Below are 13,004 nucleotides of genomic sequence, written 5' to 3' on the forward strand. Positions count from 1 at the left end.
CTTCACCAGTTTCATTTGCACGGTGGTCGAAGTGGCGATCTACTCGCGAATAATTTATTGCAAGCCAACGAGTTCTCGTAGAAATTGGCGATGGTGGAATAAGTTCGCGTGCCACGTCCGCCCTCGCCTCGAGATTTCATCAATTCTGCCACCTATTCAGGTGCATCCGATGAATTACGACCGGTCGAATAAATGGCTTCGTTAAAAGTGGCTGGCTCTTGAGAAAACGACTTTTGCGGTGATAATCGTGGGACTACTTAATAAAAGTATGCTTTAACTATATCTACTTCTTCTTCTTCCTTAACACTAATAAGATTTCACTATTTATCAATTCAAATTAAAACATTACTTAGATCACTGCCAGTCATGTTATTTTCTCTGGTAGAGAAAATGAAATATTCCACTTAATTCCTCATAATGTACATACACAGAGTGTTTCGATAAAATTTGCACGCATTTTAAATGTTAATGTTAATCCTTTAACACTTTTATGAACATTTGATGACGACTTATTTGTAAATTAAAATTAAAATAGAAAAATAAATGAGATGATATGTAAACTAGCGTATACGATTCCTTATAACGATAAAAGTTAACATATGTATTGACAGAAGCTTCTTAATAATATATGCAATTTTAGATAAAAAATTTCAAATCCGTCAGTTTGTCAGATTCTGAAAATCCAGTTTTAAGTGTCACAGTAAGGTCGGAGTTGACCTTGTCAAAGTTAAACTTATAATATGTCTACTTGAAGGCGGATATTGATAGATATTATTCAAAGAACTATTTGTTGTAGTTGAACTATGCTGAAAACCTGTAAGGACTGTGAGGGGCAAACACTAGGCGCTAAAAATATTTGTAGAGATTTTCTTTTTTCAACAAGACTTGCCTAGTTGACAAGCTTTGACTAAAATTTCAGATTTATCAGGAGTTACAGCTTCTTCAATTTACACCCTAATGTTTTCCTATATCTTAAAGAACTGATTATCATAAAATGGCCGTTGTTAAACAAACTACAATTTTATTCTTCAGCCAGTGACATTTTTAGTGCAACATCTTTCTTCCTATGTGTTATTTTCCTGGTCGTCTATGGCATTAAACTTTTTAACAAAAATTATTTATATTATAGGTTTCTATAATGATTACTCTTAAACGTGCAGATTAATATTTAGGTTTTGCAGGCTAATATTACATATTACTGCTTGAAATGTATCTTCTGAATTATACATATCTGAACTACATGTAAAATGAAATTTTACTGTTTTCTATAACCGACATGTCAGATTGCATAATTTCATACATTTGCAATACTCTTTTTAAAGCGATGATGGTCTTTAATCTTTTAAGTTGAATTATGTATTCGTTTTTACATAAATCAGGGTTTCAGAACATTCTATGAGCTATAAATATGATAATAAAAAAATCAACACTTTTTAAAATAGATATTTTAAGGTTTTATATAAAATATTTATCTTGTTATTGAATTTAAAAATGATTAAGAAGTCACCATAGATATTGTAAAGTATACGGAAGAATTTGCGAAAATTTAATTTTGTATTTTTATAAATATCCCCAATAAAATTGTAGTAGTAAAATCCTATAAGGTTCGACCTACTCATATTGGGCAAAATGAAAGGAGTCCCTCTCAGACGCCATCTCTTATGAAAAAATAAAATACAATACAATACCTACTCATATATTGTTGGCTCATTTTCAAAATATGCAAATATTAGCAGCAAATAACGAAATTCTAAAACTATCATGAATCTATCTGAATTTACCCTAACTCCAATTTGGTTTAATCAATTTTCCTCAAAACTAAACCATATTAGTGCCTCATATAGACTTTATATATACAGGGTGTCCCGTAACTAGTGTTACTCCCTGAAAGGGGTAGTAGAGGACGTCATTCTGAACAAGATTTTCCTTTGCAAAAATGGGGTTTGAAGCTTCGTTTTTGAATTATTAAGCAAAAACACGGTCCAATCAGAGCGCAAGGATTTCGCGCGCTCAAACGCGAGAGCGACAGCTTCGAAAATGACAGTCGATCGTGATCGTGAACAAGCGTATCGATACCACGTCGGTATAGCGTCGGTATGATAGAAAACTGTTAGATGAAAGTTACATTGAAAAACGGATGAAAAAATCTGAATTATTATTGGATTATCATTTATTAATGCATAAGAAATGAAGAAAGTTGTCCTTACTCACGTAATCAGAATAAGTCGAATTTATTCGATACATTTATTTGTTATCGCAAAGAAACAATAGATAAAATATGGAAAATTATTCTCGTTAGATATTGTGATGATGAAAAAGAACAAATTCTTATTTTTAAAAAATAAAATAACCTTTCCATTCAACAAATAAAAATTTGAATTTGAATAATTAACAAATTTAAATGTAACTCACCCATTGAACCGTAAATAATCACGATGAAAATGCATCTCTAACACCGGGTCGATCCACCGATTCTTACTGATAGCATAAATAAATTACCATACAGAAACTTTCAAAAAACGCTCAAGTAACTTCACTGTTATCTTTCATTATTAGTTTTTATTATCACTTTTCTCTATCGCTTTTTACTAATTTTCACTAATTTTCAGTGTTAGCCCGACACGTAAATAGGACGAATGAAAACACGTGGACGAATATTCATAAATAATTTACACTATATTATATTGAAAGCAAGAAAACAGAATTTTCAATTAGAAACAATGATACATTTTATTTCGACACGTTTCTTTCGACAATAAACGACGACTGTCGATCGACGCCGCAGTCGTTCAACAGACCATCGTTGCATGGCAACCGGTCGCGACATATGCCTCGCGATCGAGAACGAAACCGCGATCCGTGGCCAGTCTAACAATGTCTTCTAATAAAATACGTAATATAATTTTGGTTCCTCAATTCGGATACTTTATAATTGGAATATAGCGTATCGTTAAACATACATATCTATGAAAAATCGTTCACGCGTTTTCATTCGGTCCGTTTACCGGTCGTTCTTATGTTGTGCAATTATTAGAAAGAGACAGTGAAATAAATTGAGAGTTCATTGACCCTGTCAGGACATCAGCTGTTGATAGTCTGATCGATGGATCTACCCGGTGACACAAATATTTTTTATCGAAGCTAGTTTTCTCATGAATCAATGGGTAAGTTTTATTTAAGTTGTTTCCGTATTTTTAAAATTATACGTACGCAGCAATTGATTTATTTCACTTCAATGAGGTACTGCATTAGATATTTTATTCCAATTTTATCCCATTTCATAGACAAGGTACTCATTCGTTTTGAAACATGAATTTATTCGTTTGCTTCATTCGAAGAGTCGAAAAATTAATTTTCTTGAATTTATTCTTTTTCCTTTTCGAAGGCGTAAAATAAATACAATATACTTGGTATGGGTAAACAACAACTAATTGGTTTATCTCTCACTCATGAATTACAAAGAATTTAATATTATTCTTAATTTCTTAATTCATTATTCGATTTAACTTTTACCTAATAGCTTCCTGTTATACCGACGATATACCGACGTTATACCGACGTGGTATCGATACGCTTGTTCACGATCACGATCGACTGTCATTTTCGAAGCTGTCGCTCTCGCGTTTGAGCGCGCGAAATCCTCGCGCTCTGATTAGTCCGTGTTTTTGCTTAATAATTCAAAAACGAAGCTTCAAACCCCATTTTTGCAAAGGAAAATCTTGTTCAGAATGACGTCCTCTACTACCCCTTTCAGGGAGTAACACTAGTTACGGGACACCCTGTATGTGGCGGTTTCACACCCACGCTCATCGCCACTAGACGGCGCATAGAATCGAAACCCTAGACTTTCTCGCTAGTACTCAAAGAGCCTTCCTATTCATATACAATAGTTCCTGTCCATTCCTTCCTTACATCCCCGCGACTAAGGCAAGGGCCTGCTAGAACGCCTTACCGATAAGTCCACTAGCAGGCCCCGGACAAAACGTTCTCCCTCTCCTTTACTTTTCCTAGCCTCCCTACCATAGCTAGCCGAACCGCCAAATACAGTGTTCATTCTATATACGCAAAAATGCCCTTTACGATATAAGCAAAAATGTTATCCCCACCACTAGGGGGGAGACCCCTCGAGACGCGCGAAGTTCGCTCGCCGGGAAATGTAACGTGATTCGAGCTTAATGTATCCGTAAGACAATACCAATGCAAATAAAAAACTTTTTTATCTCTTATTTTTTCATTATCAAACTTTTACGAATAGATTTTTCGCATTTTCCTTATTAAAATGAGACCAAACACGATATAATTTGGACTATATTTACTGGTTTAATTGACGATGAAAGTTTCTAACGCAAAGGAGGATAGCGAGTGAAGAAGACAGAGACAGTGTAGCCGCAGCAATCGGCAAAGATTAAAAGTCTGTTCAATTGTTTGCAATGCTTAAGCCTTGCTAACTTTTTTATTTTTCATCCATTTTTTTATACAACTTTCTCCATCATATTCGTGACATTTTTCTGACTAAAATGAGACCAAACACGACGTAATTTGAGTTATATTTACTTGGAATATCTTATTGGACAAAGACGACAGTAAAAGTTTCATGAAAAAATAGTAAGAAATTAGAAAGTTGCAATCTTTTTCTTTACTTGCATTAGTATGTCTCTCACCGATATTCGATCCTCGTCGTTTCGGCGACTAATCGTGTTTCATTCTTGACTGACTTCGAGGGGGATCCCCCCAGTACTGAGGATAGAATTTTAACATTTACAGTAGAGATCTTTTTAACATTTACGGAGAGAATACTGTATTGTGTTTTTCGTATAAAGCTTCACTTTAATAATAAGTTGTTTGAAAAAAAGTTGTTCAATACAAACATTCCAATAAGTCAAAAATATGGGAAAGTAAGATACAAAGAAATGAAACAGTTTGAAATTTGCGATAATAATCGACGACAATATACAATAGAAGAAAACAAGCGAAACATAAGACAACATAAAGCTTTCCCTGAAATATGATGATGTATATGGGGTTGTCTTGAAAACAATTTTTCGAAAAGTTATAAAAAGGTAAAAATACTTTTAGAAATGCACGAAAGAGGCACGAACATAATTACGGACAATTTCAATTAAATAAAATTTAAAGGTTTTAATTGGAACAAAAAGATACTTCGTACGCCATATAATGTTAATCCGATTAAAGCATAGAGAGTGTATCAGATAACTTGATCATTTCAAATAACTACTAAGTGGTATAGTTTATGACAAATTTAATGTATGAAATTTACCTTATGTCGACGAATACTTTAACGTATGTGTTCGATTTGCAGATATTATGTTATGGAAGGTTTGAGAGTTAATTTGGTTTTTTCGACAATAAAACAACCGGGATACAAAGTATACTTCTTTTTAAATTAAAATTAAAATACAAAATAAATAAATGGATAATGAAATATAAACTATTGATATATTTCAAGAAAATCATCTTAATAAATTTTGGAATTAAAAATACGAAATTCAACGATCGATCTTTTCACCGATTTGATAGTTTAATACTAAATTAGATGACATTTTTTAAATTATAAATCGATAAGGTACTAAATACTAAGTTGAAATATTGTATTAACTTTAATACGTTCTGAATTTAATAATTAACGAGATATTAACGAAATAAATTTTAATATCTACTTCATTCTACTATATTTAGAGAATTAAGTTAACCTTCATATCTCAGAAACATTTTCACGTACAAATCAAACACGTACCTTACATAATATGCTCCACGAGCACTATTTAAATTCTAAACGTTAAAATGTTCATAAAATGTTGCTTTTAGCAATTACTCGAGATGATCAAGTTAGCTCAGAAAACGTGGACATATAACATTCATGACAGAATTGAAAGCGTAAATTTACTTTCCAACGCTACTGTAATGAATAAAATATGCCATTTATGGTTTATTTTGTTTGTTAGGTAAAGTAAAATAAAATACTAATTTCTTGTTACTTATATACACAGGGTGTTCTAGTATTAATATTATCATTCTAGAAAAAAATAAACCAAAAAGAAGAATTAAATTTTGTCATGTATAACTTCATTTTCAAATAAACTGAATTTAAAGGTTCTTCAAAATAATTGTTTATGCCAAAAAACAGTTTCAACTGTTTTATTCTGTATAATATTCCTGATATTTTAATGTGTCTCGTGATGAATTTATTTGAAATTAGAATAAATATGCACACAGGTAATTCTAGAATATGTCATTTTTACGAAATCCGTAAATATAGTGCTAATAAATAGGGGTAGTCTGGCCATTGGGGAATATGGGAAAATTTTCGGTAAACCGATTGGTATTTGAAGTCGTTTTATATCAAAATTAATTTTTATATCAAAAATAACGTGGGTAAAATTATAGTCGTAAATTCTCGAAAAAGTGTGTGAAAAGCAGGTCACAAATTCACATCGCCGCTTATTAACGTATAAACTCATACTACTCTAATATTTATATTCTGCTAATCCGTGATAGAATTAAGGAATAATTGATTATACCTTCGTCCTATTTACATACTTTCGGGAATGAAAAATCATCCGTCACTCAAATTCTCATCACGTTAAATCGGCTAGGTCAGGCATTAACTTCAGGCCAGGATCGTCCATTTGCTCGTCTTCTCCATTCCGTTCGCGCGATAGATAATACAATTAAAGCGAGCTTCCGTGTACGCCTTCGCAAGAGCCCGAGTGCTCTCTGCGATCGCGTTATGTTCGTCATATTCGCCTCCATTCGACGGATCGTGCTGGCCTTCACGATTCCGATATTAATTAAATTTGGATCGCTAACGCGTGACGACAGTAGTGACGAGATCGGGCTAATTGCGTAATCTGAGCCTCTTTGCATCGCGGATCATATAATAGAATGCCATTTCGCCCGATCATGCAACTTTAAAAAAGTTGAAATTGCATTTCTTATGCAATGCTTCAGCACCGCAAAAGCCTGTATCTAGCTTCTATGCTGCTGCATTTTGTATTTTTACAGTGACTCAAAAAGTCGATTATATTTGAGCCCATGATTTTCGAAATATTTTGTACGAACAGGGCAATACTCAGAAACAACCAATATGATCACATATGTTCTAAAGCTGATAAAAACGTAAATTAATCATAAATACGCAGAAAATTGTACCATTACTCTCTCAGACTACTGAAAGTGATTAAAAACCAAAAATTCATTAAAGATCGTAATTAAAATTTACACACTACATTTATAGTGCAATGGAACATTCACAGCAGCATGGCATTTAATTTCCGATAATGGTACACTTTAATTTCCAGAATAATTATTTTCCACAATAGAATATCCGTCCGCTAATAAACAAAACAAAAGTGAATCATAATTAGCAAAACGACAAAACATGAACGAAGATAAAAGGGCTTTTAATTTTTTGTGAAAACATTTCGTTGCATACGAAATCAGTTCAGTCTGATGTAGCCCACAAAATTATGTTCCTTTGCATAAGATTATGTAACCTGAATAAAATTCCGCCCAGACATCGGTACCTCATGACCAAGATTTTCAATAACACCAGACTACTGCGTTTTATAGCTATGAAATTGCATTGTTATTCGCGTTGGTTCACGGTTTTGAAGCTGTTCAAATCACACGTACGCATCCGATTCAACTCCGATGCAGCTGCTCCTCCAACCTTGTTCATGATTCAAGATCGTACGCTGCTCTTGGCCGTGACACGGAAATTAATTTCGACTTGGCAAAAACGTTTGTCGGAGAAACTTCTAGTGTAATTATGAACAAATTTATATATTTATAATGTATAGAAATAACCGAATAATATGAAATGGTCAGAATGTCAGAAACGGGAAAAGTGCATAAAATATGTAATGTAATGGTGCATCTTGAAATAGAAAACATCCTGCAAATTTTGAAACACAGATGGTAAGGCGATGGTAGAAATAGGTAATATAACTTGATGGTAGATATAATTACTGTAGAATTATTCTATACTTGATAGCCAGACTAACAAGTCGACTCTTTTGCTTGATTGAAATTTTATATTTGAAATACTTCTTTGCTTTTATCGGAAAGTAATATGAATTTAAGGTACTCCATCTCTTAGGTAAACTATCATTATCAAATGTTACAAATAAACTATAATGTTAATTACAATTCTTCACTAATCTATTAATATTCGTTTTTGAAATCAGTGTCAAATTTAATACCGTAATCTGTTAATTATAAAAATTAAAAAGCAACAGTTTTTCCAACAATTTCATTATTTCTTTCTTTATGTTTTCCACAAAACAAGATTATCAAAAATCTTGGAGCAATTTAAGAAAATTGCAAAATAAATGTTCGACTAAAATTTAAGGTTATACAAATTTATCCGAGCGCATCGAACAAATTCAGTTTCTCGAATCCGAGTTAGCTCGGTTGAGTGTATTAAGAGGTTGAAGTATTTTAAAGAAGTTATCACAGTTAATGAAGTATAAAAATTTGATGGTATATTTACCTTTTTAAAGCGATCTTCGCATACGATATATGGCAAAAATTTTTATTGGTTCATATGGATGATTATATGGTTTATATGGCTTAGTTTATATAATAATATTATATAATATTAAGTTAATATTAGGAAATTAAGGTAGAATTTAAATTAACATTAACAATAACTCCATTATTATATTCAGTGATTAGTCTACATTAGCTTTATTATTTCGTTCTTTTTAGTATCTTTTTGTTTCTTTTTGTTTCTTTTTGTTGTATCTGAGTCTATTGTTAGCAAAACATTTTTGTTCCACAATTTCTGGTTCAATTTCATGTTTAAATTTTAAATCATTATAAATATGGGATCGGTTTATTCGGGGTTCATCGAATACGATTGGGCGCGATCGGGCGAGCGGGAAACGTGGACGATTGGCGCCAAGATAGTTCGGCGGTATTATGAGTTGCCGCGAAAATTAGCGAGGGAACGAAGAATTAGCTAGCATTTGTTTCCTTTTACGCGGGAACCCAGGGCGAACGAGGAAAACGGCGTGGCGTCGCGGGTCAGTCTCGTTGTAACGTTGGAAGTAGGAAGTCGTCCGAAAAGTTGTATCAGTGTCCGTATTTGATTTTTATATTTCGTTGATTATTATACTCTTGTTAAATTATTAAAATTATTATTCTGTTATTATTATTCCCAAAAAAAACTAGTGATCCGTCAACCTCGATTATTTCCGATCCTACATAAATTTACTTTATATTCATAGTAATGAAGTGAAATCTTCATTATTCTTCTTTGAACTTTATTATTATTAATTGCTTTGTTCTTTAGATTATAACAATTTTGAAACTCTTTTTGCAACGTAATTTAATTCGTAATAAATATAAACTAAGTAAGTACAATTCGCTTAAACATTGGATATGTAATTTTATCAACTAATTTATGTTCTGTTAATGGTGGAACCGCCAGTGATTGCGACTTGTTTGTTTATGAAATATTTATAATTATTGAATATATATTATTATATTTACGTCCTAAATTGTGCGTAGAGTATAAGTATGTCAAAGTAGATTAAAGTAATAAATTATTAACTAATCTAAATTTGGCTGTATTTAATATAATTAAGTAAACATAAAGTTGGAACCAGTAAGTGTCCTAATGCATACTTATGCATACCATCTATACTGTGTATTTAAGTACTAAGAGATATATTTTAAGAGAAAATGTTAGCATTTCTTTGCGTCCACTGCAAGTATACATATTTGCCTAAATATATGCAGCCTAATTATCAAAGATCGTGCGGAACACGATGTAAAGGATGACATATTTCATGGAAGATGTAATCCCGCGATAGGGGTTAATGATGTTATGTGCATTAATCTGCTGAGTTTCTTTGAAATGGAAAAGGGGAATATTTCATTTAAAACAGCTATGTTAATAGAATGATATGAAGGGTTGAATTTATGATTTTCAAACGGTGTTTTTTACATATTAATTTACAGTGAGGGTCAAAATTGAACCAATAAAAGCTTCTTTTTTAGGAAATGATAATGTACATGGTGTGTTCCAAAAGTAATGCAAACGAAATCCCTGTGCCGCTCCTGTTGGTCGGAGGGGGATGAGATCACGTGAGTTAGGTGCGGGAGACCCTAAGCTTTCTAACGAACCCGATCCCAAGGCTCTCCGAGCTGTGAAAGGGACAGGACGTGAATTTTTGTGACCCCCTGTTTGGTGACTGTGTCACGGAAAAAGTGGCGTCGACGATCGGAACAACGTTACGCGATAAAGCTTTTGTGCTAAACTAAACAAATCTCTTGAGGAGACAACTAAAATGATTCGTGAGGCTTATGGGGACTCTGTTCTGTCGTACTCACAAGTTTCGAGGTGGTTAAAAGCCTTTAAGGCAGAGCGGGAAGAGGTTCACAATGATCAACGCTCAGAGCGGCCACCAACCAGCAAAATAGTCCGTCAAACAGTCCATAAAGAATTTCGTCCTGAAGAACAGATAGTTAACACCGCCTTTTACGTGGATGTGCTGGAAAGACTGCGGAAAAGGGTCGTCAAGACGAGAAAACACATCTCCGCTACCTGGATAGTGCATCACGACAACGCGCCTTGCCACAACGCGCTGCGAGTACGTGAGTTTCTGACCCAAAACAAGGTGTTAACGCTTCCCCAACCCCCCTATAGTCCTGACCTGGCACCGGCAGACTTTCTTTGTTCCCCCAGATCAAGACACCCCTGAAAGGAATGCGTTTCTCGTCGATAAAAGACATCCAAGCGGCCGCGACCGAGGCCCTAAAAGCGGTTGCGGAAAACGCATTCCAGGACGTGTACCGTTCATGGCAGGGTCGCTGGCAAAAATGTGTACAAGCCCAAGGGAAGTACTTTGAAGAATTTTGAGTATTTGTAAAAATTGGTGCAATAAATTCCTTTAAAAAAAAAATCATTTGCATTACTTTCGGAACACACCATGTATTTGGACATTACGAGATAATGTAAGGAAATCATGTATAATCTTGTATAATTGTATTTATAATAGGTATGTCAAAGTTAGAAAAATTAAAATCCGATTTTTCAGTTGATTTTTATGTATCGAAGTAAGTTACACGATGAACTTCCCCCCTGTTTATGCAGAGTAAACAAGCATAAGAATTAAGGAAACTATTCGAATAAGCCAAAGCGAATGAAATTGCGTCGCTTATATTCTAAAGTAATCCAAACATTTCCAACAGTACCCTGTGGCAATATCAAACAGCTAAACCGCTTCAAGCCTTTTGAACTAAGGCTCGAATTTCTTTACTGTTCCTTTTTTGCAGTAAATACATTGTTTACCATTTCTAACTCTTTGATAGTGAATAATATTTGTTTGCAAACGTTAACAAATAATTTTTATAACACTTTTAATATGCGTAGATAAAAATGATTTCAAAACGCTTCGCAATTGTAAAAGTAAGAGCTTTGAAAATCAGTTTCCGATATTATTTTAGTAAAAAACGTTAAACAATACGTCTATGTTAAGAGAAACGGTAACATCAAAACCACAGCAAAAGTTGAAAAATGATCAGCTTTCAGGAGTTGATATATAATATTTTGTATAGTTTCTTATAATTTTTTATTTTAAATTTCATTAGTTAGTTTCAAAGTTTAAACAAGATTATGTAAACTTTGGTAGCAAAATTAGTGTTGTATTCTATTCAAATATTTTCACAACATTATCAACATATCAAATTATCGATATTTATTGAAAACTTTAATGAAAGTAATTTTTGTATCCATAACTTAATTTTTATTAGAAGAGAGTAGGGTAATTATTCGTGCTCGATAATTGCATACACTGATATACATATTTCAAATTTCGCGTATTCAATATGTGCTAATTTTCTGATTATCAGAAGACACGGATAATATTCTTTCGCAGCAGCATTTTATGCATAAAATTCGTGCACTGTAAATGAAAATCAGTATGAATTATTATATTATTTTTCCATTGCTTTAAATTATTTTGAATTAAGATAATTGTTAGATAAACCTCAAAATTACAGATTGCTATAAACTTTTAAATAAAAGTAATTTGGAGTACAAGAAACCATTCTGTAAAACCTGGAATTGAATTATCACATAGTAGATAAAAATATATATACTCCAGATAAAATTAAACGCACTGATACATGAATGAACTGAAAAATTATATTCATAAACCGTTTTAAACCTGCATCAAAATTACATAAAAATTTTAATTAATAAATTTCAGTAAAACGAACTTTTTGTATAATTCACACAGTTTTTTTTAATGTTATTATACAGTGGATATTCTATATAAGCAAATCTTTCGGGAGTGAAGTTGTGCTTATATCGTACAGGTCCTACATTGATTGATGTCTTGCCGAACGTAGAAAAGGACAGAAGAGAAAAATATCACGGTCGCCGTTTGCGTATATCGTAAAGGTGCTACATTTCGAGCGAAGGAGATCGAACGTAAACAGACAGTGACCTATTAGAAGGACACTCCTAATCCAAGAATAAAACTTTTTTATTTTTGATTTTTTTTGTTGAAATTTTTTCCATCATATTTGTAACATTTTTCTCATTAAAATGAGACCAAACACGACATACTTCAGGACATATTTACTTGTAATTTCAAGTGTTACGCGTACATCGATGATTTTACTCTAATAAGATATTGGAAGTAAATATAACTCAAATTACGTCGTGTTTGGTCTCATTTTAATCAGGAAAACGTCACGAATATGATGGAAAAAGTTATATAAAAAAATGGATGAAAAATAAAAAAATTACCAATGCTCCAGTATTGCAAACAATCGAACAGACTTTTGATCTTTGCCGACTGCCACGATCGTAGCGTCTCTTTCTTTTTGACTCGCTATCCTCTTCGACGTGAGAAACTTTTATCGTCAATTAAACCAGTAAATATAGTCTAAATTATGTCGTGTTTGGTCTCATTTTAATCGGAAAAATGTCAAGAATTAATTGGTAAAAGTTTGATAACGAAAAAGTC

General features: G+C 32.9%; 2 protein-coding genes across 9 annotated transcripts in view; one reads left to right on the forward strand and one right to left on the reverse strand.

The window, feature by feature from the left end:
• LOC100878472 (uncharacterized) overlaps positions 1–13,004 on the reverse strand; it is a 422,291-nt gene that overhangs the window by 77,356 nt on the left and 331,931 nt on the right. The window lies entirely within an intron of this gene.
• LOC143264850 (uncharacterized) lies at positions 9,612–10,899 on the forward strand. Of its 2 annotated transcripts, none has more exons than XM_076533789.1 (2): positions 9,612–10,623; positions 10,715–10,899. In XM_076533789.1, the coding sequence occupies exons 1-2, from the start codon at positions 10,317–10,319 to the stop codon at positions 10,876–10,878; spliced, it is 471 nt and encodes a 156-aa protein (XP_076389904.1). In that variant the 5' UTR covers positions 9,612–10,316; the 3' UTR covers positions 10,879–10,899. The 2 variants fall into 2 exon arrangements, with proteins under 2 accessions (XP_076389904.1, XP_076389903.1); XM_076533788.1 differs by having other exon boundaries at positions 9,612–10,619.

Source organism: Megachile rotundata, chromosome 7 (genome assembly GCF_050947335.1).
Source record: "Megachile rotundata isolate GNS110a chromosome 7, iyMegRotu1, whole genome shotgun sequence".
Taxonomy (NCBI): Eukaryota; Metazoa; Arthropoda; class Insecta; order Hymenoptera; family Megachilidae; genus Megachile; species Megachile rotundata.

Excerpts from the sequence above, each read along its gene's own strand:
- LOC143264850 (XM_076533788.1), top strand. The coding sequence starts at position 10,317 with ATGATTCGTGAGGCTTATGGGGACTCTGTTCTGTCGTACTCACAAGTT. Across the intron at positions 10,620-10,714 it reads CTTGCCACAACGCGCTGCGA|ATCAAGACACCCCTGAAAGG; the intron begins GTACGTGAGTTT and ends TTGTTCCCCCAG.